The sequence below is a fragment of the Cygnus atratus genome, chromosome 7, assembly GCF_013377495.2.
Source record: "Cygnus atratus isolate AKBS03 ecotype Queensland, Australia chromosome 7, CAtr_DNAZoo_HiC_assembly, whole genome shotgun sequence".
Taxonomy (NCBI): Eukaryota; Metazoa; Chordata; class Aves; order Anseriformes; family Anatidae; genus Cygnus; species Cygnus atratus.
The window spans coordinates 5,178,949-5,204,373 of NC_066368.1; the positions used below are offsets into that span (position 1 = coordinate 5,178,949).

General features: G+C 38.4%; 1 protein-coding gene across 9 annotated transcripts in view; it reads left to right on the forward strand.

The window, feature by feature from the left end:
* Positions 1 to 25,425, forward strand: part of ATE1 (arginyltransferase 1) — an 85,358-nt gene that overhangs the window by 31,056 nt on the left and 28,877 nt on the right. For 6 of the 9 annotated variants that reach the window (XM_035547693.2, XM_035547694.2, XM_050711889.1 and 3 more), the window contains 2 exons: positions 3,528 to 3,709; positions 8,371 to 8,470. In XM_035547693.2, coding sequence (XP_035403586.1) covers positions 3,528 to 3,709; positions 8,371 to 8,470 — 282 coding nt within the window. Of the gene's footprint in view, positions 1 to 3,527; positions 3,710 to 8,370; positions 8,471 to 10,674; positions 12,926 to 25,425 lie in introns of those variants that run through there. The other 3 variants (XR_007708550.1, XM_050711892.1, XM_050711891.1) reach the window with 1 other exon arrangement.

Consider the following 25,425-nt stretch of genomic DNA (forward strand, 5'->3'; position numbering starts at 1 on the left):
AAGCGCAATTTCTATATTAATAGGAACAGTAAAACATCTCCTAGAAGTAAAGAGAGAGACCAATGTGCTTTGAAGAACATTGAGCACTCTCACCATCATCAAATTTTCATTGTAAGCACTTCTTATATTGAAGTGACCCACTTGGAGCAACTTGTAATATCAGATGATATTAAACATTTAAATTTTAATAAGGCATTATTAAATGTAAGCAATCACATGTTAATGAAAAACAGCTAGCAGAATATGAAGACAGAATTAATATATAATGGAATAAGTTATACTTTTCTCTGCAGTATAGTCTAAACTTTGAAGAAACTATTTGTTTTAATTTTTGTCTTTAGATTTAGTTCTTACATAGATTTTGTTTCCCTATCATCAAATTATTAATAATTCATTGTCTTGAAGCTCAAGTTTAAACTATTAACTTTAAACAAGTTGGTCCCTCTGTATTTTTTTTCCTCCTCCGCAGATTTGGAGATGTTGCATAATTGTTTGGCTGCACCATGTAGCTTAAAAACAGGCAACAGAGCCATCTACACCCCTGTCTTCTGATGATGGCTCACTGAAATCCTTTGTATTTTTAAATTCTTAGGATACGCTGAAGAAAATAAGTAATTCCTAGGCCTTATGGGAAGAAAATGTGAGGCAGAAGTAACTATGAAGACTCCGAGTTTTTAATAATTCCTAATCACAACATGTTTAGTTGTGCTTTAACTCTCATAGCCCGAGTTTTAGATCTGCTTTTAGTGTTTACTCCTTTAATACAACTTATTTAATGAATATGAACAAAACGAACAATTAATTTTAAAGATTTGCTGTTCTTTCTTACATGTGTTTTCTAGAATACTGGGAGTTTTGTTTGCTTAAGAAGACCTGAAGGCATCTCTCATAGAATCATGGTATCGTTTGAACTTTAGTGTGAAAGGGTATAAGAGAATATTGGTTTTGATCTCACTCTTTCCAAGTAACGTCTCTGACATTACATTTGTTGATTCATCAGTCATAGAAGTGGCGATGCTTTCCGTGCCAAGAGCAGCTCATGTTTTTGTAGCATAAGGGCTACTACAGTGTGTTATTTCACGTCGATAAGGTAAGCCCTCTCTGCTGGGGCTCACCCGCATGATGTCCCGTGTATTTCACATCGCCTTTGACAGCCGGGGCCCCAGAGGCTGTGCCAGTGGTGTGAAATGGTGCAACCTGCTGCAGGAGAGGGCTTCGTGCTCTAACCCTGTGACACGTCAAACTGCCTGGATGGTTCCTGGGAAATCAAGGTAATGGAGCCAAGGGTTCACTGAGAAATCGGAGAAAACATAATGCGTACAAACGTTACAAAGGATTATATTGTACGGAAACTTCTCAAGGAGGATGAAAACGTTGTGCGTTTTAGAAATGTTATTTACTTAACGTAATGGAGATCCCTGAACACTTTGCCTGAAATGAGTACTGTGCTTGTTATCCTTGTTAAAGAACACAGCCTCTCTTATGTTCATAAATGGCTTTGTAATTGAATTAGAGGAATAACGGCGTGGTTCGTGCCTCGCTAACAGATCTTAACTGATGCTTCAGCTGGCAGGCGTCGGGCCCAAGCGCCTGCCTTGCTGCTCTGAGGCAGGGCTCTGTACACACAGCAGCCCTTTAACTGTAGGAGGCATTGCTCTGAGTGGAAATCTTTTCCATGTTGTTTTAGACAATCTTTTTAACTTGTATTAAATCCTGTATGATGATTTTTTTTTGACAAAGAAAGTCTGTTTTATCTGATACTTAAGCAAGTCTGTCTTAGATTACAAATCACATTTCCCCTTGGTTTGCTGCTTTCTTCTGCCCCGTGGTAGTCAAGAGAGCTCCACCTGTTCTCTTAGGGTTGCCTGCAGAGAAAACCTCTTTCTTCCAAGCTCTCAAACTTTGACCACGTCCCAGCTTAAAAATGCTAATACTGACCCTCTGATTTCATTTGGCACTACTGAAAAGTTGAGGATATTGTATGAAAGTGTCACTACCGAGTAAGTAGGCTTTCTCTAAATGAGAAGAACCCGGCTCGATATGTCAGTGTCCTACCCTAATACCCTTGTATGCTGCAGATTTAGCTCTCAGGTATTGGAGCATTTCACTTTTACAGTATCTGTAGCTACATATCTACTCTTATATCTACTTTTATGCTATATAACTATATAGAAATGCAAACGTTTTATTATACCGCCTTTATTTGGGACTTAATGCTTGGGTAAGTCAGTTGAAATGATTTTTGTTCATGTGATTGATTTCTTTTGACACATGTGGTACCAATTAGAATAACTTCTACTGCCCATCATGTCTTCAGTCCACGCTACTGTATCAAAATACTTGATTAAACCCACCTTTTGTTGTTGTAATGCAAAACAGTTGGTAATAGCAGGTAATGTTGTCAGATTTATTGAGTGAGAAGCAGCTTTCTGAAGATCTGGCAATACAGTGAAAAACATGACTAGGAGGATAATTAAGTTGAGCGCTGTGGAATTCAGGATTAAAGTAAACCTGACGTTGGAGAAAAAGCCCTGCCAGAGTTGGTTGTGTAATACAGTTTAAATTAGGAGATTGTTTTCTTTGTAATCTGAAGCATCGGTTTCTGGTTTAGGAGCTTCTCCCCGTAGGGAAGTGTGCTTCCCTGCGACCTCAGGCCCCAGCACCCAGCAGCAGCCAGCCCCTCGGTGCTCTTGCCGAAGCTGTGCTTGTGTGGGCTGGCAAAACAGGAGCTCCACGAGTTACATGGCACAACGAGCTTCAGTATCTCAGATGAAAAATGTTTAGTTGGTCATAAAGAGTACGTGAGCTGCTCAATGCTCTTTGTAAGTGCTGTTCTCAAACAGCTTCAGTGGCCACACTGAGAAACTGAGTCTGTGGCCAAGGTGCCTCCAGTACCTGTGGTGTTCGATGCCTGATTCTCTGCACTGCACCGAGGGATTTTGTAGGGTTTTTGGCTGTTTTTTTTCTGTTTTCTTAATGCGGATGCTGCCTTTGTCGGGGGGGTTAATAGCAGCATACGAGCTGAGCTTTCGTGTTTTGGGAGCTGGATCTAGGTGGTGACTGAAAGCATGGAGAGGAACAGGGAAGGAGCACTGCTGGGGGACGCAGGCAGCCTGCCCATCACCTCTTTGCCTCTGGGCTTTGTCTCTTGTTGAAGAGTATGTAGGCCAAACTATGAAAAGAAAGAATATCTGCAGAATTTGTGTGTAATAATGCATTGATAACTTGATGAATCTTGTTGTTTTACCATTTCAATGCTATCTGCATGCTAGGTGGCAGAGGTTATTTACTGATTTGTTTGTGAGGTGATACATAGAGGTTGCTGATGAAGAGTACAGTGAAAATCACAAACGCTACGGAGAACTAACATTGCTCTCCCTGGTTTTCAAATTCCCTTTTACCTTTCGGTAAATGTATACAGCAGGAATACCTTCTCACAGGATTTATTTTTCTTTTGAAAACCTTTCTAAAATAGTTTTTGTACTGGAAGTCTACCAGGCTGATAATTATGTCCCGTTTCTGTCCAGGCAGAGAATCCCCCAAATGGACCAGAGTGCGGCTATGGTTCTTTTCACCAGCAGTATTGGCTAGATGGGAAGATAATTGCTGTGGGTGTAATTGATATCCTGCCCTACTGCGTGTCCTCTGTCTATCTGTACTACGATCCAGACTATTCCTTCTTATCTCTGGGAGTCTACTCTGCATTACGGTAAGAGGACATTTTTGTTATCCGCTTAGACATAATAGTAAGAATTGATACTTGTTTCTAAGTTTGAGCTTTTATTTCCAGTCTAAACATATACTGGTAACACTATCTCTAGCTGAACTTAATTATTATTTTTCTAATTCTCTGCAGTTGGTTGTGCTCCAAAATAGATTTTAACTTTCATCCTTAAATAGGGATGAATCTTTCTAGTTAGCTAAATACTTCTAAAGATGGAAAAACAAAAAACTCAGACATAAAGTACCTAGGTTTTTATTCCCTAGAAAATAACTTACTATTGCTTGGTTTCAGCAGAAGAAGCCTCTTTTGTTTGAATAGAAATAATTTTTCCTTTGACTTTTTTCTTAGCTTAGTCACCAAATGAAATTAATCACTTTTATGCATGTGTGCACGGTGAGATCGTAAATAACGGACACCCTAAAAACTTCTGAATTAGTAGTCTCCTGCTGTACTAGCACTAAGTATATTTTCAGGTGTGTTAATTTCATTATCTTTGTCTTTAGAAAGCCTGACAGACAGAATAATCCTATGAATTTTAAAGCCTTAAATTAACTGTCACCCTAGTCCTGGTATCCGCAAAATAGTAAGAATAGTGAATAATGCTTTGTGTTGTAAATAAGATTTGTATGCTAAATTGCAAGTTGCTGTTTTTCTCTCACAAGCAAATTTAAGAATCTATTAGTATTACAATTTTTGTGCATCCCAAGTTTTTTTGTATGAAATAAACTAGTCACGGCCGTGTAGATCCCAGTGAGATCCTCATGAAGCAACTGGGTTTGGACCTCATGCCAGACCTGCCTATTTTCAAGTTGCTGCAGGTCTGAGAAGTTCTAGCAAAAGCTTTTACCTTTTCATATTTGCACTACACTGCTTCAGGTACTGTAATATGTGATAAATTTGTGAGATCCAGCACTCTTCTTTCTCCAAGGCATCCTGTTTGAGTGCATCTTCTGTAGGTAGGAGCTTCTTGGCTACTGTTTAGGTTAACCCACTAGAATGAGTAAATGAAATGACCTTTGAAATAAAGTGCAAATATATATATGTGTGTGTGTGTGTGTATGTATTTTGGTGAAATTCAATGTCTCAAAAGTTTAATCAAAATCTAAACAGATTAAGAGTGAGTAGGATCTCTTGATTTCCGAAGAGTGTTTTTTTATCATTTTGCTTTTTGGGTATATTCCTCTCTCTAAGAGGTGAATTTTATTATTTGTGGATATCTGTGCTTGAATTGTTCAAATGCATACATCGAGGGCTTTCTCCCACAAAGTTCACTGTTAAGTTGCTGACATCAGACTAATGGTTTATTGCTGCTGAAATGAAGTGCTGCAATCACTCCTCTCCATCTCTGCTATGTGCCAGGCTTCTAGCAATCATCTGCTGAGCCAGTTTTTAATTTACTAAGCAGAAGGCTGTACTTTAGCAACCTGGTTAGCGAGCTGAGCAGGCTCAGTGAAGATCGTGTTAACACCAGAGCTGGTGCAAGGGCTGCGGTGGAATGGCTAGACAGGGAGAGCAGGGCCTCGTCCTGCTCTCTGGCAGGCTTTTAGGTAGTTAAATCCTGCCGTGCAATTTCTCCATACCAAAAAGCAACTTACTAGAGCTGACAACACTGCCTCCCGGCTGGCTTTCCCCACCTTGATCCAGAGGTGTTCCTTACGAAGGAGAAACTAGAGAATCACAGACCAGTTTAGGTTAGAAAGGACCTTGGGACATCATCTGGTCCAGTTCCAGCTCAGATCAGAGGTAACTTCAAAGTTGTTGTGAGCATTAACGTATCTGTTGATGTTGCATCTCCACTGGTCTAAGGCTAAAAGAGTTTTAATTGTCATTTTTCTGAGGCGTACAGTGGCACTGGTGCTTTCATAAAATTAGTCAGAATTAACATGTAGAAATAATGTTGGAACACCTATGGTTTAGAAGTGGCCTTTTTTCTATCTGTTAGTGGTTTTCTATCTATTAGTGGTCTAGGTTTTATTACATGCACTAGATACTTAAAATCAGACTGATTTTTTTCTTCATGCAAGTTACCATAAACAGCTCCTAAGAGTTATTTTTTAGTATCTGTATGTATCATGTTACTTTATGTAATAACCGACTGACATAATCCATGCTTATGGATTCTTGAAATGATTTTAAATTTTCTACGTAATAAATTTAAAACTTTGTCAGTGCAACATGCCTGCATGGCTCAACTAGTGAAAAAGCAGCTTATAAATTCTGCTGCATTTAAGGCAATAAAAATGAGTTCCCAACAGTCTTAGAGGAGGCCAACCTTGTTCTTTTTTCAGAAAGGGGAGAAAAAACTTGAGAGTTAGGGAGGATTTAGGAAGTTGCAAAGGAATCTGATACCTTAAAAGCTGTTGCCAATTTTACTCTGAGGAGGTTAAACTGCATTGCAGCGCTGTCACTTCCACTTCAGGCTATTCTGAGAATTTTTGCTGCTGAGTCCGAGAAAGGATGGGGATTGAAGGTCATTTGAAATACGTAGGCATCTAAGCAAAAAGTGAGGGCAGAAGAAGCTACCTGAGAAATACCAGCCTTAATAAAAGGGGAGAGGACTGACCAGGACATACTGAGTGATTCTTGTTATTTGCTCAGAAATATTAAACTCTCCTCCGCTACCTAAGGTCATTAATAGTACACAATCATATTTGTCCTCTCTCTTTTATAAAAGGAAAAATGCTAGAGCTTAGATTCAAAATCTAATGCTTGGAGTTGGGTTATGTAGCACTGAAATACTAAATCTGAGTTTTGTGTTAATGAAATTAATATGTTTTGCTCACTGGCTGCCCACTCTTGCCAAGTGTTAACAGCCGTTATAATTCCTTAAATATGCATCGTGACTGAAAGCTTTACAGAAGAGGAATTGCACGTTTGTAATCCCTTTTCCATGAGAATGATTTAGGCAGAAAAAAATGTGGGTAGATGTGATTCGTGCAGTGCAGTGGCACCTCGCTGCTGCTGCCTGGCTGATATGGAGGGAGAGCCTTCTCCTGCCTTGGGTCTCAGCTGCAGCACCCGCTCCTCGCTCCTGTGCAGCTCAGCACCTCTCACCCGATTTTGGGAACCCACATGGTCAGTTGGTCAGTGGGCTAGGGAGCCTCAAATCTCGCAAGGAAGGAATCTGGAAGGAAGGTGCAGCTGTAATGCATGAAACTCTGGTGCTCTGGCAGGGGAGGTGGGATGGAGGAAAGAGAAGGATGCTTCGTCGTTCCCCAGTGATGCTGGCCCTTCCTAAAGCACGTTGCTGGGACTGTCCCTCACGTGGAGACACCTGCAGCAGCTCTAAGCAAGCCAGTGTTGGCATTGTGCACTCATTCGCTGTGGCCCCTTAGAAGCTTGCAGGAAGCTTTGCTGCCCATGATTGGACTGCTACTGCAGCCCAGTTTTAACCTCATTACCTTCTGGTCTAATTACTTCACTCTGTTCACTTTGAGTCTTTTTGTTTTATTAAGTCAGACAGTGCAGACCAGTTGCAAGCAGTGTTGAAGACGTTTTGAAATGCAAAGGATGTTCTTTTTTTTTTTCCTGTAGTGTTTCAGGTTGTTTAATTGCACAGAGGTATGTGTTTAATTAGGTCCAGGATAATCAGCACGGCCTGGTAGGGGTGTTTGACATCGTGCTGTGTCTTAAAGATGACATAGGTGAGGTGCAAGTTGGTATACTTTGGTAGTACATAAACCTCACTTTTGGAATCTGCTGTATTTACCTGGATTTTCAGGTAGGAAATAACTTCTGGACGTTTTCCTTTTAGAATGGATGCGTATAGTGCAGAATGACAATGTGTCATGATGGTCTCAGCAAACTACATCCAACTGAAGGGTTTTTGGTATATTTAAACATTCTTACTACTAACTTAATTTTGAAGTGATAAAAAGCCCACGGTATTTGTACATGCTTCCTATCTGCACATGCTCATGTCCTTTTATCCCTTCAGCGTTGATGGTAAGAACCAACATCCATGTTTGAAACAAATGTGGTCTGCAAAGTTACAAATGCTGTGAAAATGAGTGTTGTATTAGAAACACTGGCAGAATTGTTGTAGAAACGCTGCTTTCCTCTTGCCAGTAAAACGAGAAGCAAATGTATTTTGGAATACATTAACAATTCCCTTTCAAAATAAATGAGAAAATCATACAAACAAACACGAGAGGTGAAAAGTAGCTTTTGTTGCACAAAGACGGATGTTTTTACATGTAAATTGCTAGAGTGCAACGAGCAGAACAAACAAGAGGCTTATCCTTGGAGCTTGTTTTTTAAAAATACTCTGATGTTTTCCTGAGCTACATCAGCCAGTCTGTGTACGATCGCTGGGTCAGGTTTCTGTAGAATTCCAATGTGCATGAATATTAACAGGAAACCTGTTAAATAGAGGCTTTTAGTCACTTTTCTCTTCAAATTTGAAGTCAGTCACTTGGCAGGGCAAAATGGAAGTGTTTTTAAGCCTGACACAGTGTTTTGTATTTTTTTTATTTTTATTTTTAAGCATAAGTGTTGAGTTTATTATCTTCATTGTTTATTTGATAGAAGTCTAGTCTTTTAAATAGCCAAAATCCAGGTAGTTGTAAAGCATTTCCTGTATGAAGAAGTAAAATGAATGTAGGAATTATATTCATAAATAGTCTTTTTTTTTTTTCCTTTCACAGGGAAATTGCGTTTACTAGGAAACTTCATGAAAAAGCTCCTGATCTCTGTTTTTATTATATGGGTTTCTACATTCATTCATGCCCCAAAATGAGATACAAGGTAAAGTGTGTTTTTACTTATTTCCTTAGCGTACAATTATTCAAAGCATCTGACAGTGTTCATAGTAATATAATATTTTTGTAATTATCATTTTGGATTTTAATGGGGACTTTATATGGTTAAATTTGAATGTTAGTTACTATTTAACTTGGCTTAGGATTTTCTTTTTTAATTTAGCTGCATGTGGTACTTATTACAAGTTGGCTTAAAAGCTGTTCACATGGAGAGGTTTTCAAGGCTGTCAGATAATAATTTGTCATTTGGTTACCTGGGTATCTCATGTTTACCATGTATCTGGCAATAGACTAAAATTCTCCCTTTTTTGGGTTTGACTGAGTATTTGTTGTTAGTGCTTAGTGACTGCTGGCAGTGATAGCATGACTTCTTGGTCTTGGCTTTACTTGGGTAGGTATAGGGGACTTGCTCTACAAATCAAACCTCTGAGAAGCTAGTTTAGTAGCAATTTTGGATCAGGTAGCAGATTTTTGAGGAAAGGGTAAGGATGTTTGGCATAACCAGTGTCACCAAATCACCCATAATCCATTAGCCTCAGCATTGTTAGACCTAAGTACCCAAGGGTCTCTCTCTCTCTCTCTCTCTCTCTCTCTCTCTCTTCTATGTTGTTTAGATCCCACTTTTTCTTTATAAGCATGTCACTGGCTTTTGAATATTACTGTACAATTTCAGAATACTGAATACTGATAGAAAATTGCTGAACATTTACACGTAACAAAATCTCTCAGTAATCTGGAAATGTAGAAGGCTAATGAAATCTAGAGTAAGAGTTGCAGTGTTTACTTTTTTCATCCCCAAAGTTTGCTAAAAACTTGCATTGGTTTCAGCTAGTTTTCAAATAGTCAAAAAGCAGTGAGGCGCATTGAAGTGATGGTTGTGAAGGAAAAGCCAGCTGAGCTTTATCGTGGCCTATGCTACAGGTGACCATAAGGATTCGTTTCTCCCGCTGTCCTTTTGTTACAAGGTGTTTCTCTTTTTTCTTTTTTTTTGCTTTGCCAACTTGAGTTCATCGTCTATATCTGTGGGCCAAAACAAACGTAATATAAATGTTGAGGGAAACGAAATAGTGTATTGGAGAATGCTACCGAAATTTTAAAAGTAAGCTTTGAAAGGCTTCTGGATAATGCTGCTGCTTTTGTGAAGTGATTGGTAGTGGTAGAATGGAGTGGGTAAGTACCAGCTTTGCGGATTAAGCAATTTAAGCAATGGCCTCTTGACTTACTGGCATTACATGTTGGAGATTTTGCTTGGTTGTCATTTAACAGAGATGTTAGGGGCTCCGTTCCCTTACTGACATTAGTCTGGAAGAGGGAAAGGCTATAGGTAAACGTTGTTGAACAGATGCCATGTAAGCAAATTAAATGAAGGGAAGAAAAGGAAGGAGCTGAAGAGCTAACCCTGCTTTTATTCTCTGCTCGTGATTTTCTTTGCAACTCACCTGGTCTAGGATACTTGGAAGTGGAGGTTAGGGACAGCACCGCTGCTTTCTATGAGCTGTGTCTTCTAAGAACACATGCATGCTGTACTTGCTTATAGTGAAGTCACAGGATTTGGGAAATCTTTTGAAATTTTCCTTTAAGTCACAGACTGTGATCAGTGGAAATGGGTAAGCTGACAATTGAATTTGATTTTTTTTGAAGAAAACGCAGAATGCTTCTAGCAAAAACACCTGAGCTTGACTACTGCTTTGCACCATACTGTCTGGTGGAGTTCGCATTTCTCAGTCTGAATGCTTTCTGAAGCTGACTTTTTTTCCTGCTGAGGAGGACTAACAGATAAACTGGGATGTATAAGGAACAGTAACTTTATGATGCTGATTTAAGGAGTTTGATGGAGTTCCACTTTGCATGAAGTCAGTCTCAGTCTTCTGCACACAACCTGGCTGAAATAATTGGGGGTCTGTGCAATGAACTGCTCCGCTCATTTATGTTACAATCTGAGACTTAGGCATTAATATTGTTAGCATGCGGACATAGCCGAATGTTTTAGTTTTAAATACACATCTAGATTGGAGGTATAGATATCCAGCAGCAAATGTTAAAACTTTGTGCAGACATCTCTTCTGGGTTCTAACTTTTTTGTTCATGTAAAGTAATTTTTAAACATCAGTTTTAAAACATTTATAGTAGGTGATCGTATTCAGCAGTGACTGAGCCATATCTAATAACAGCTCCTGGCTTCTGTATCAGATCATCTAGGTCACGTCGTGTGCTCTGAGGAGGTCCAAGCCATCCACATAATATTTTGCTGAAGTATTCTGCTTTCAGTTTTCATGCAATTCCTCCTAAAATGCCATCTATATGTTTATCCAAGAACGTTTCTTTGAGCAGCCATCTTCCAGTACGGCCACAGCTTTACACCAGTTGCCTTGCGCAGGGCACAGCTGCCAAGAGGTTTATCCAGTGCTGAGCGAGTCGGGCTGAATTCACAGGCAGTGTGTTTTTGGTGGTCAGTGTGTCACATTTTCATCTCCACAATTCTATTTCTACAAATGGTGCAATTTATAGTGTAAATAAAGTGTTTTGCCCATTGAAGATCAGAAGCATGAATGTCCTGGAAGAGGATCCTCGAGGCAGTGTTCCTGTGGGTCAGGAATAGAGTTGAAGAATCCGGTGTTCTCAGGTAGCAAGCTGATGGGTAAAGAACGTCATCCGTCCCATGCAACAGATCTGTAATTACACAAGTTCTTAAAAGGGAACTTTATTTCTTGACTCCTTCCTCCCTTCCCTTTCCTTTTGTTTCCAAACAGCTCACATTTGATTGCAATGTGATTATTGAAACGGTGGAGTACCAGGGAAGTCACCAAAGATGGGGAAGGGAATATGTAGTAATCTTAAACTATTTTTCAGTTCTCAGCTCTTAGACTTGTTCCCATGTATGGGTTAATATTTATGAGCTGGTAAAATAAAACCTACATTAAATTTAGACAAAAGGATTTCTGTAGTTCTATTAACTATATTAATACGGAAAAATGTTATGAAAAACATGAAGCAATGGCTTTTTTCCATTTTTTCAGGGTAGAATAGGGTAATACAAGATTAAAATGGTTCTCTGTAGAAATTCATGACCTTGTGGTAAAACTTTTCAGGCTCTGTTAGATGTGGTAGTTCTTATGTTGGAAAAATAGTCTGGAAAATTTTCCAACACTCATAAGATGCAAAGTCTTTCCTAATGCATTTTGGAGCCAGTGATAAAAGTCTAAGTACAAGAAGGTATTTTATTTTAGAATGATGTTGGTCTCAGGCTCGCTTCTCATGTATTTAAGTACTGTATCTGTAATTGTAAATGCATTTTCTGTTGAAGACATTCGTTTACAAACATATTTATGGAATTTCAGAAATAAACCAGCTTTAGTGAACACCTACATCAGAAGGATACTTGAGAGATCTTAGATTTTTTTTTTTTCCTGTGCCGAACTCCTGTCCATTTTATCCTGCAAGAATTTTATTCTGTGGCTCCATGTTATTAAATTTGCATTTTCCAGTCGCTACTGAGCTCTTTGAGATCCTAATCTACTCTTTTTTGTTATTTCCATTACATGTCTTTGATAGTGATTTTGAGTAGGGTAGTGCTTGATGCTAAGTAGATTTTGGTTTTGTGCTCCTGGTCTAAATAGTCAGTGTACTTGCTGCCTTTGCCATTTAGCTCCCTGCTGACCTTAAATCATGTTCTGCTCTACGTTCTTGTGTTGGGAAGGGGGTGTTGGTGAAGTTTGCTACGTGACTTTCCTTATTTCTGTGGTGTGGTTTTTTGTTGTTCTTAGGTCTTTTGGTTTGGTGTTTTTTTGGTTTTCTTTTTTTGAGGCTTTTTCACTGTCAATAATTGGATGCAAATATTGCAATTGGAGCACATATTGTCGCTGGGCTTGGCCAGTCATCTGCTTTCCCTGACACCACTCCACAACGTCAGTAAATAACATCAGCCTACTTTGAAGTGCGCGACAGATCTGGTTCCTCTGGCTGCGCTATCTCCATGTGCCATTTGAAGACCATTCTATGATTTGAAGAGGTGTTTTGACTGAAATCTTTATCCAGACTTGTATGCAGGCCAAAGTAAATGGAATTATTTCAAACAGTCTACTTCAGTATCAAGGCATGGCCAGACTTCAGATAGATGGAATACTAGAAAGGGTTCTGAAATGTCAAAAAGAAACAAAAGGCTGATTCATCTGTGATTAATCTTCCTTAAACTAAATACCTCAGGCTGACTGCGGTCGTAAGCGGTGCCCCTGGAATTTTATAGAACTCCGGAGCCAATTTCTTTGGCTGATTTTAGGAATTTCAGCATTGCTCCTCCTGCAGCAGTGAAACACAGTAGTAGCCTGCAACTCCACATCCACAGGATCTGGGATGGTCTGCCTCATGCTCGGTTCTCCGGACTTCTTCACTGTTCCTGGTCATGGAATTCAGTTTACCTTTTCAAAAAGCTTGGATTTACTGTGTAAGCTGAAATGTGTGGTGTGTCTTAAAACCAACCTCTATGATTTTTGGTTACAAGCACATGCTGTTACAGTTTTGCTGCTGGAATAGCTTTGCAAAATGTCACAAAAGAGAAAAAAAAATCTCTGGCATTTTTATACCTTCATGCTTGATCTTTTTATTCAACATATATTTAAGCTGCCAGCCTGCTTTTTTCCATGGTATTACTATTTACCTTGACAGTGGGAAAAATGATAAACTGAGTGTAATTAGGAGGATTGGGCTTGCTCTGCTCAAGTCTGTTAGCACGGGTACTAGTGGCTTTTCCAGGATTAATGTTGTTGGTTTATAGGAATAATATGCATTGAAATCAATCCAAAATGTAGATTTCTTGCATAAACAGATCATAAATTGTCAACTAAATGTTCTGAAAAGTTGATATTTGTTACGTGCTGCTTGGTTCTATTTGTCAATAAAGAATGGTTAAATCCAAGTTAAAAAACCATTGCATGCTCTTAGAAAGCCATACTTTTTGGCTTTCTTTTGGCTTTGGCAACAGTGGTTGTGATTTTATTTTATTTTTTTGTCAAGACCATTTAAAAACAAACAAGGAAACAATAAGCAAGGACTAAAACATACACTAATAATAATCTGAAAACGATGAATTGCAGAAGTAGGTGGAAATTATTCCATTTTTTTCCAGTGGTTTCTAGATCTCTGTCTTATTAACATTATTTTTAGCCTTGTTCCTCTTCATTTCTTCACGGGACTTCCTCAGTGGTCAGGATACTACTCCGTGTTAGTCTCAGCAGCTGGAATCAAGCGCTCGTTTCTTTGGAGCAGTGACCGTACTCTGTGTTCCTCCTAATGGTTTGCGTTAGTGGCTGAGGGGAAAAAAGACCACTCTGAATTATAACTTGGGTTTTGGCATTGAAACCCAAAGGGATTTTTGAGGAGTCTTTTGAAATGGCTGGCCAAGACTTCCAAAAGTATTTTGGATGATTGACTCAGCTGTAAGGGAGGCATTCCTGAGGGACTTTATCTTTCACTGTGCATGTGTTGAATGATTCAGTGTACATGCGTTGAATGCTTTTGAAAATCAAGTTGCTTTAGCTTTCAAGTTGTAATTAGTGCAAAAAAACTCTCTCCTATGTATATGTTTGTCCAGTGTTTTTGGATTAGAAGGTTGGCTATCTGTTTTTTTGATCTGATAAGTCATCTTTTGCTGTATTTGGGACTGCAGCGTTGTTTATACCTTGCTATTCCCCCCTTTTAATTTATTTTCTTTTTCTCTGTTGTTGTTTTCTTCCATAAAAGCTTTCTCTTTGCAGTTTCATCATCTGGAAGACTCTTACAAGCTACTTAGACCACTTGCTGCGTAAATGCTACGAAGTGTGTTGGAACGAACAACTATGAGAAAGTAGGACAGGGTAGAAAATATAGGAGGAAAAGTTTTAGTTCTTGATGTAGTGCTAGTGATAAATATTTTAAAATATTTCCTATTTACTTTGGATAGCATATTATAAAGTGTTTGAGACCACTTTGTATGTTGCCTTCCTGCCCCCCTCTCCCCTTTCCTTTTAGATATTTTTCACCAGGTTGTGAAAACTGTTATGATGATGAGCACTGAAAGGCAGGAATACGCAGCTCCTCTGTTTTGGATAGCAACAGCCATTACTGAATGCTGACAGTGGATTTCCACTGCAAATAAAATTGCTTAAAAGTAGAGTATCAGTTTCCATGTTGTTTTTTATAGCAGTTCAAGATAATGATTACAAGTACTTTTTTTTTTTTTTTTTTTTAAGATGTGTTTTATACCGGGCGTAATTGGTAATTTATTCAGGCTTTTCCTTGGTGCATGAAGCTTTGCTGGGTTTCACGCAACATTTGCAGGGCTAAAACCAGTTGGAATCCCATTTTACTGCTAGAAACAAATGCAGATCCCAGTCATATCTTTCTTCTTAACTTTAATTTTCCTGTTTAATTTTTATAACCAAGACTTATTTTTTTGTCAGTTAGAACTCCTTTGGGGAAAAATGCAAACACACCCTTCTGGCTTTTTTCTAATTTTGGAAATGTGGATTTCTTTTCAGTTGCTTACTTCAAGCTTAAGATGATTGAAGTGTGGCAGAACTGAGGTAGCAGCCATACATGTATTTATGACTATATTATTTGTAGACTTCTAACAGGACAGAATGAAATGCCTGTTACGTAGGTCTCGGCAGAGCTCTGAAGTGAACAAGTCTTTTTCTCATTACTGTGCTGTCCCTTGAGGAAAAAACACCACGTGCCTAAAAGCAGAAGTTTTGGGGTGTATGCTGTACAAACTTTGAAGGAATTGGATCTGAAAGTCATTTTGTGGACTAAAGTTGTATTTGCAGGATATGGCCTTGCTGAAGTTTCACTTGTACACCTGTAACTTTTTATTTGATATGGCTCCAATTACACAACAAATTTCCTCCAATTTAGTAAACTTTTTTAAATGTTTAAATTGTAACTTTTCTATACTGGAGGTATAAATATTATTAAATTGGAGTACACTCTCCTAAATCTATCCATTCGTTATCTACAGCATGACGTGTCTTTGAAAACCAACCTCTCCCCAGTCAAAACCAATCAAACAAAAAAAAATCAATCCACAAGAGAAGGAATTCCCACATAGGTTCCTTCAGATAAACGTCCCAAGTCATTTAAGTAATTCCAAATATGAGGTGATTAAAATACTTTGATTTTGTGATTTTGATGATAATATTGAGTCTGTTAATGATTTTAATATTAGTAAAGAGTCCTTGGTTCACATACAACAGATGTATGTCTGTGCATAAGGATATACATATATATATACGGGGAAAAAAGGATTCGCCATGCAGATTTTCCAAAGAGAGGTGCTATTAACTACCTACTTATGCATAGCAAAAGGAATATGTTCTACACGCTTCATTTGCTGCAGGAATTTTGTGAACTTGGGATGACTTTCCTGTAGTGTTTCTTTGATAAATATAATTTTGTTAATTTGTGTGAGGCCTAAGTAAACAAAAATCTAACCTCAGTTTAATAAAAGCACACAAGTAAGAGGTACAGTTTGTTGAACTGTAGGCCACCTCTCAACCAGGGGATGTTTTCAGAGTTATTAGAGGTAACTTGACTGCATCTGTCAGAAAAAGCTGCTGAAAAGATTCATTTCAGGTCATGTTAATAAACCTGACGCAAACCATCCTCTGAATGATAATAGCTGGTAGAAATTTATCATGTCTAATTCATGGCCCGGAATAGTCATAAATTCACTGGTTGTTACTGCCTTGTACTGAGTCTTATTTGAAGGCTTGTTTGGGGACTCATAGCAACTATTAGCAATTAAAGTGAGAACCATAAACTGTGAAATATATAGACAAAAGACATGTGGGTTTTGTTTGGTTTGGGGGAGAGGGGTGGAATGATCTACTTCTCAATTCACTTTATTAATTTTTCTCCCTCATCCAAGAAATGAGGTCACGGCTCATGTTTCAGAATTTTCCATATACAGTTCTATAAATCCACTGGTCATCGCTAGTAAGCGTAAGTTGCGTATGAGTAAATGCATTTTTTAAAGTTTCTAACAACAAATGAATTAATATAGTGATGCTTTGTCAGCTTTATTTCATTTTTTATCGATGTAATTATTTTTGGATGACCTGCAAATGCTAGTTAACCTTACTCTGAATTTTGTCTGTCTGTGTCTTTGGCTATTTCCAAAAACGAGTGAATTTGAATATGCAGAGACAGGCATCTCACAGTGCCATGATGCAAAAAGTGAAATACTTCTGTGGTCATCACTTTTCCACACAGACATAGTCTTTGTGTGAGGTTGTTCATAGGCATGCTAGTTTTCAAGTGTTGGGCAAAGTATCAAAGTTCATGTGTCCTGGAGAAAAACCAGCCTTTTAAATCTGTCACCGAAGTCATTGAAACACAGGTCAGTTTTGTCTGTGCACTGGGTCTATTGAAACTGGTTACACCTGGAATATCGGAGCTCTCATTTGATTGCTCTTACTGTATCCTTTCTTATTTTTACTATTTCACTGATTATATTAGCTTAAATTAGGCAGTATTGTCAAGTGGAATTTATTTGGTCTGAAAGCCAGGAACTCCTGCTCTTCCTGGCCCTGCCATATTTCACGTTGTGGTCCTTACAGTAGGAGCTGGCTGGCAAGTCAGTTAATCTATAGAGACATTTTTTCCTCCAATTTTCCAGGAAAGATTTAATGGTAGATACTTTAATGAGGTCTGGTTTTACTAAGACCTCATTAATTTTACAGAGGTATCACAGTACATTTCTCTGAAGTGTTACATTTAATCTAGATGACAATTCATTATTCTGAATGATTATTTTCTTTGTCTGAGTTTGTTTAGCTGCTCATTGTACCGAGTTTCCAAGTACAAGTATATTAATGAGGTTCTGTTATTTATCCCTGATCCTGATATTAAACACAATGCTTCCAACAGTCCAGTTTGTAAAGAGTTTTCTGTGTTTTATGACAAAGGTTGCTGGGTGCTTGTATATCAGTGTTGCCTGCGTAGGAACTAGAGTCCCAAGTTCCTGTAGAAGGGAATCCTTTGGAACCGTGAAGAAATAGAAAAATAGACTTGTCAAGGCCTATGAGGGAGTTTGTAGTCCATCCCCTTAATCCAAGACAGATTCAACTATATTTAAGTTGACTTTAAAGACCCGTTGGACATACATCTGCCAAAGGTCTCCTTCGACAAACTTATATATGTCTCCATGTGTTGGCAGTTATATCCTTGTGCTTTATTGGTCTTCCCATTGAACTGTTTCCTTAATGTCTGTCCTAAACCTTTCTTACTAAACAATATTATTTCTTTTCTCTTTTTCCCCAACACTGTTCCTTCTAAACTTGATGGCTTCCATCATGTCTCTTTTTGCGCTTATTTTTGCTATGACAAACAAACCAACCAAAGAAACGAACAAACAAAACCCACAAAAAAAACACCTCAGTTCCTTTTAATGTTTTCTCCAAGTTATATTTTTTAAACCTTTTGCCATTCTTTATGCTGTATAGAGAATTTTCTTCAGCTGTTCCATTTCTGTTGTAAAGAATGATATCTAAAATTAGGCCTTCCAATGCTAAGGACAGCTTCTATAGGTTATTTATATAACAAGAATTGTTAACTTCATTGTATGGAAGAAGATATTAGACTCTGGAGGCAAGGAGAAAAGGTGCAAAGGAGAAAAAATGGGAATTGTATGAGTACAAAGTTTTCAGGATGGTCTAAACTGGGATTTTGTTGAGTTATTTTTAGTGCTAATGTTTGTGGCTGAATATAAGAGCACGGCATGTATATGCTCTTGTGGCTCTCTTCTGCTCACTCTGCTTCAGCTAAGTATCTATTTAAAGTTCCTTTTTTCTTCTTCTTTTCAGGGGAGAATATTGCATTAAATGAGGTGACAAAACATAGAGGTTTTTATGGTGGTTGCCTACAGTGCCTATTGAAATTTTCAAGACAAGTTTTATCATGCTTATTGGAGCAGATGCTGGAAGTGGCTGTTCAAAGAAAGGAACAAATTAAGAATAGTCAAAGCCCAGAGTAAATACACTTTACTACTGGGTTGCAGATGATAGTAATTAATAGTGTTTTCACAACGCCAGTAGGAGAGGAGCTTACTTCATGTTATCTTGTGGTAACCACCAACATTATTCAGAGGTATAGATGTTTTTAAGTTACATACTCCCTTTAATTGATATTAGAGGCACCACATTTGCTCCACATTCCAGTCTAAGTTTATGGAGCCTGGCAGGCTCTTGGATGATGCTGTGTTTTCACTAAAACCATCATGGGGACACTGGAGCTCCGAGAGATTGTGCAGAGCTGGGCCTCAAGCAGAAGGGTCAATGGAGAAGCTAAATATTTTTGTTACAGCTTCTTTAAAGGTTTTGCTTAATCTAATAAAATTGGTTCCCCAAGGCTTTCAAGGGTTACCCTACTGAGGAGGCCCAGAAAGATATGTGAGCTTGATGAACTGTTGTCTTCTGAGTGTAAGATGACCACAACAAACCAAAAAACCCTTGCTGTTTCCAGACACTGCCATGAGGTTTCAGTTTGTCATGTGAGAGAATTAACCACTGCCGAAAACTTTTAGTTGTGTTCAGCTGAATAACTGAACTGTCCTAAAAGGAATGATTGAACTTGTTTCAGTACTGGAAACTCTTAAGAGTAGTTATTTGCTGTGTTATGTGTATAATATAATTCTGAGGTTTCATCTTTTTTAGTAAAATATTACACTGTTTGCTTCCCTTGCCTTTCTCACTCTGAATAAAAATGATAATTTGAAAATGTTTTCATGAATAAAACAGATAGAATGACACAAAAAGACGGGGATGAAAATGATCTCATTATTAACCAGTTGAAGAAGAATGGGTTCATGGAACAAAAGTACATGGGGACCAAATTCTTCATTTCATCCCAATACAAATGCACTATTGTTTTATGGATAGATAGAAGACAAGATGAGCTTTTTCCACTGATCTATCGATTTTACTTATTTAAGATACTAAGGCTGGTGTCCCACAGGGCTACTCTAGTGCTAATAAGTTCAGTAAAGTTCATCCATGATTTATGATTTTTTTTTTCTTGTACATTCTTTCCATTTTACTCTTTACTGGTTGGCATTGTGTGGCTTGTTATTAATTGTTTTTAATATTTTCCATTCGGGGTGGAACAGAGAGATTGGCAGACATTTTTGTGTTACAGTCGGTTGTGGGAGGGCTTGCTACTCTTTCCATCCTCCATTTATATCTTACAGTGACAGCAAAGGATACTGAATACAGTCACAAAATTACAGAGTCATTAAAGTTGGAAAAGACCTCCAAGATAATCTGGTCCAACCATCCACCTACCACCGATATTGCCCAATAAACCATGTCCCTGAGTACCACATCTACCCTTTCCTTAACCACCCCCAGGGAGGGTGACTCTACCACTTCCCCAGGCAATCTGTTCCAATATCCAACCACTCTTTCTGAGAAGAAATTTTTCCGAAAGAAGAAATTTTTCTTAAAATGCTGCAACACTGGCTGTCGTGCCAGGGAACCAGTTCCAAATTTCGGCCCCTGTCTCTGAGTTTGGGCAATCGGAGGATGCTGTGCAGTGAGATCAAGTGGGGATCTCCATGGGGAGAAGCTTTGTGGCTGCTGCACCACAGCTCCTGCTGACTTAGATGTAGCACTGAGAAAAGATCCAAAGCTCAGCACCTGTGCAGCTTAAATTATTGCAAAGGGGTGTTTTTATATATGTTTTTCGTACATCGTTGTGTGGTTTTGATAGAGCTTGTTTTGTAAGTCTTGACCAAAGGTTTATTTTAGAAGATAAAATTCTGAGAAAGAAAACAATTTATGCTTCACTGTTTGCTGCTGATGAAGCTTTAATGGATTTATCAGCACAAACGCTTTTCAGTGGGTGGAAATATATCAATAAGAGTTGATAAAGAAATTCTGTATGTTAAACGTTGTCTTCGTCACATTGATGACTGAATTGGTGGTCCCCCAATGCCCTTATCAACAGCCCCACCTTCTGATGAAATTCTAAATGATGGTTTATCTCCTGTACTTGTGCTGTGGGAAGTCGATAGTGTGCTGATCCAAGAGAAAAAGTGATAATATTTCTCAGTCTCATACCAGTTAATTTAGAAAAGTTGTAAACTGCCACAAAAGTATTTAAAGCCTTTAGTACGTGATGAGCTGAGTTGTGTGTAAGGTGGGCCTTCTTTAATCCTCGGTCTCTGTGGTGATTGCATGTCCTTAGTGCAACTACAAACACAAGTGAGCGTGAACCTTCTCCTCAGAGTCTCTTAAAACTACAGATATTGTTCTTTTCCTGAGATTTATGAACTCTTTTGAGGTTCAGGGCCAAATTCTTGGTGCCCGGCTCCTGGACAGTGCAACACCAACAGAAAGCTTTCCTCCAGGGGCAGCTGGAGGACATCCAGGCCCGTCCTCATCAGCGTATCGGCCTCATTAGGCCCACTGGGAGCTAAAACAGCTTTAGATGCCACCGAGGCTAAACAGGGGGGCAAATAAGTGTTTTAGAATCATTTTGGATACTTTCCTTGAGATACGTAAATCTGGGTTAAACTATTGTATCAAGACTTATTGGCAGATGATAATAAACATTCAGGTATTTATTACACTTTGCTCTAGTTTAGAAGTGTGTTAAAAATGCATGAAAGTGCATAAATCTGCATCTGTGTTTCAAGATGCTCATGAACTTGAATATGTTGTGGAGCATTATTTAATTTTGAAATAAAACAAGGTGATTGGGCAATTTTACTTGTTTTATTATTTTAAATCTGAAAAGTAGGAATTATAAACTGATCGAATGTCAACAAAGTGCTTATTTTTTTGAAATACAATTCTACTTTTAATATGCCCTTAATCCAATATTTAGATGTACATTTAATATACCCTTGAATTGCCAGAGTTTGGTGTGGTTGGGACGTACATAGCGTATGGTATAGTTACTGATTCCAACCTTCAAACTTGTTTTTTTCTGCTAACATGGTTATAAAGAAAACGGTTTCCAAACATCTGGCATTAAAAGAAAACTGAAGTGTTGATATTTCAGCTCAAATACTTTGGGGATACATTAATGTTAAGCAGTATGTTTTCCTAAACATGCAAGTAGACATTTGTGTACCTTTTAATCTGAGTTATTACCCTTAAAGCATAATAGTGAATCTGTTCTAACCAAGTATGAGAATAGCATTGAACTTGAGCGATTTTACTGAGCCACAGACACAGTCGTGTGCATTTACATTGTTAGTAGATCCAAAATCTGCATCTAGAATGACTGCAATAGTATTGCTAGTGTAATTTCTTTTTTTCTCAGTTTTGTATACTTAATAAAAATGGACTTACTTGACAAGAATTCCACTATTAGAAGTTTAAGATTTTATTTATATATAATAAAAGAGATATAATTTAACGTGAGGAATTTGAAAGCAAGTCATTGTGAAAAAGAGTATGTTGAAAGGATTCTCTTATGTTTAATAGGATATGTCTTCAGGCAGTTATCATTCCCTGCAAAATAGCTTGACAAAAATTCAATACATCTATCTATCTGGACATATCTTCTGTGTTATCCCTGCCTTTGTTTAGTGTTCCTGTATTTGGATTCCTTTCCCGCTTTCTTCTCTTTAGCCCAGTTCCCAAGAGACTCAAATGTGCTGAAGCCCAGAAACTGTGAATCTTGGTTTAGCGTTTCTTCTGGCAGCTAGCAGAGCTACAGCCTGTTTTTTCACTTTTGAGCCTTAAGGTTGAGCAGATGAGCAGCAGCTTGTACGGACAGTCATGTCAGTTCACATTCGGCTTTCTGCAGGGCTGGATTTTTTGACTGTGACGGCAGATGTGTTCGTGCGCTGTTGGGGAGGCATCGTGCCTAGCTGCTTTATATCTTTTCATCTGGGGGACCGCTCTGCCACGGTGACAACACGTGTGGTTTTTTTTGCAGTGCAGATTTTTGTCTCATTGAGATTACTCCACTGTTACCAGGAATGGCTGCAGTTCAGGCGCCTGGCTTGTGAGTTCCTCCTGCTGAGGTGGGCACGAGGCGAAGGACGATGGTCTCGCACGGACTGACTCCTTGGGGAGCACATAGAGGGACGCTGTGTACAAGTTCTCCTCTCCCAGCAAACAAAGAAAGCTTGTTTAACGAACACTTAGCTAACAAAGTTGACCTAAAATTAGAATGCTTATTTCAGGAATGAAAATTTACAATGAAAATAAACATTTTTATGGGCAGTAGAAGAAAGTTCCTTTAGAGTGCACTACTTTGATGGACCAGACTTTTTGCACAGATACTTTTTTCTGTATTTACTTCTAATACATGCTTGAAATACTGTGGCGAAGTGAGCCTTTTTTTTTTTTTTTTTTTTTTTTTTTTCCTGCAGATGTAGGAGAGAGGCAGATTTGGACTTTCTGACAGTGGTGTGTTACTTTCATTCCTGTTAGTGAGATGTGGGTACTTAAACACCGAGGGTTATTGTTGCCTAATTTTTTCTCCTTCAGAGTTTTAGTCTGAATAGTATCTTTTTGTGTGTGTTAAGGATGCATTAGTTTGAATGTCACAAATGATCCCAAAGAAATGAATTTTTTTTTACTAGTAAGCTTTCCTGTATTATTTTCTCTTCCTTGTCCTACAACTTCACTACTTTCACTCTTACTGTTGTAAGATTATTGCTAACATCTATTAATACCACTGTTACTTGTTAAAGTTGTTTCAGCTATGCAGCTTCTCAGGTTTTAATGTACGCCTCTCTCTCTGTGGACCAACTTCTGTACTTTGGCACACAGTGCCTGTCCTTCAGCTCTCCTCCTGCTCCCGTTTGCCCAGACTGTAGGTTTTATTTGTAATGAATGTGTGGTGTCCCGCAGTCAGGTTGGCTAAAACGTACTGTAGAGTTACCAAAGGTCCAGACTAAAATGCTTCATTTCCATATGCAAAATTCAGATAAAAGCCATTATATTCGAAACCAGAATTCAGCTGCCATGGCCAGTCATGTGAAGTGCTACCAGAATTTTTCAGTTTGAAGAGTAGGATAAAACTATTGAAATATCTGCTCAATTGTACATAATGCCTAACCAGATGTGTCTGTTTCTGAGATTACTCATTATTTGAATGATCTTGGTGAATACAACAAACATATTGTGATGTATGTATGTATTTGAGATTTTTTAGAAGTGTTGAAGGGTAGATGTTATTTGAATATTTAGGAAAGCACCTGTACTGGATATTGTGGATGTTTCAGTGTTGAAGGGTTAAAGGTTAATTATTTGGCTCTTAGTAGGTTATTCTTTCTAACGCTGATTGCTCAAAAACATGCCAAGCGTACAATATATTGATAGAAAGCCTAAAAGGGAAAAATCCTTTACAGTTCTGGAGTATCAGTTCAGAGTATTATTCCTTGTTCTTAGATGTATGTAAGCAAGTAGAAATTTAAAAAGCTGGAGTGGCAATTTTTAAAGCCATGTTGTTTTTCAACATGATTTAATTGCATAAGCAGTATAAACGTTTTTAAAGATCCTGCTTCGTGTAATGTACATAGCGTAGCTTAATCTAAAGCAAACACCTCTCATCTGAATTCTTAATTGGGACTATATTTCAACTCATGAACATCAGTGTTCCATAATTTGAAGAACTGTCAATTAGTCCAGTAATTTATTATGTTTTCAGATATTCCACAGGGTGAGTCAATAGCTGGGCACGAGGGTGAAATATGAAATTATGTACTCAGTACAAGGCTACCATCAGCCCCAGACTTTCCTGGGCACGTCTTGTTTTCTTGCCCTCAGAGTCTTGTCTGGAGAGATTTTTGGCAAGTCCTACGTGTTTCTGGCTAGGTTTTTGGAAACCCCGTTATAAGCAGAAGCAGGACTTTGGGAAAGTCTCGTACAGAGGCACAATTCCCGGTGGTGATGTGAGCTTGGCCAGTGATAAAAGACAAAGATGATGCTGTGATGGAAGCAGACAGTGCTACACAGGTAGATCCTGCACAGAGCAGCAAGACCGTGGAGAGGCTTGGGGCATTGGGGTGGTTGAGTGGGGATGAAGGGTTGAGTTTGGGAGCTGTAAGAAGAGAAAGTGTGGGAAAGCTCCAGAGACAACTGTCGGAGGAGAGCATTTGGAGAGGCGTTAGGAAAGATGGAGAGGGTTTGGATGCTGATGAGCGCTGGTGCTTGCCAGGGGAAACAGCGCAAGGTCTTGGAGGTAACCACAGAATGCAACAGCCGTAACGGGGAGTTTGATTTGAAGATAGACAGATGGGCAAAGAACTGTCAAAAGGCCTGGATACAGAGAAAGTCATGGAGAGGAAAAAAACAGCCTCCTCTGCACCCCAGCAGCAAATACGTTTATCCAGGAGCAGATGCGCTGCACTTGGGTTAAGCTGAAAGAGCAATGTGCATGTTATGCATGCATAAACAGGGGAAACTGGAGACTTTATGGGTACCTCAAAATTAAATACTGTATCTTGCTCTAGAATATACGTGGTTTTCTCTTGTTTAGCCCTTTAGAATTGTTAAGGGTCTTTATTGCTTTAAAAGGTGAAAAAAAATGTGTTGAAGTGAATTACGTGAGTAAGGATTGTGGGTTTGGTCCCTGCTTGTGTAAACACCACAAAAGATTCAAAAGTTAATTCGTGTAGTTTTACTTTTTGGTACATCATAATCACAGTCAATAGTTAAATATATATACATATATATATGTGCACACACATGCACACTGCCCTCACACCCACTTGTGTTGTACTGGTGAATATATATTTTCTCAGAAAAATATTTTAAAACATGTTCAGTTTAATTTAAATTCTATCCACTTAATAATTTAACTCTAGGTTTGAATATTTGTATTTTTCTATTAAATGAGCATGATCTGTAGTATTTTTACTTTGATAACTAGAGAGGAGAAGCCTCTTTGACAGGACATTAATTTAGCTTTCTTGTGGAGTGTGTCTGGAAGCTGCATAGATAAATG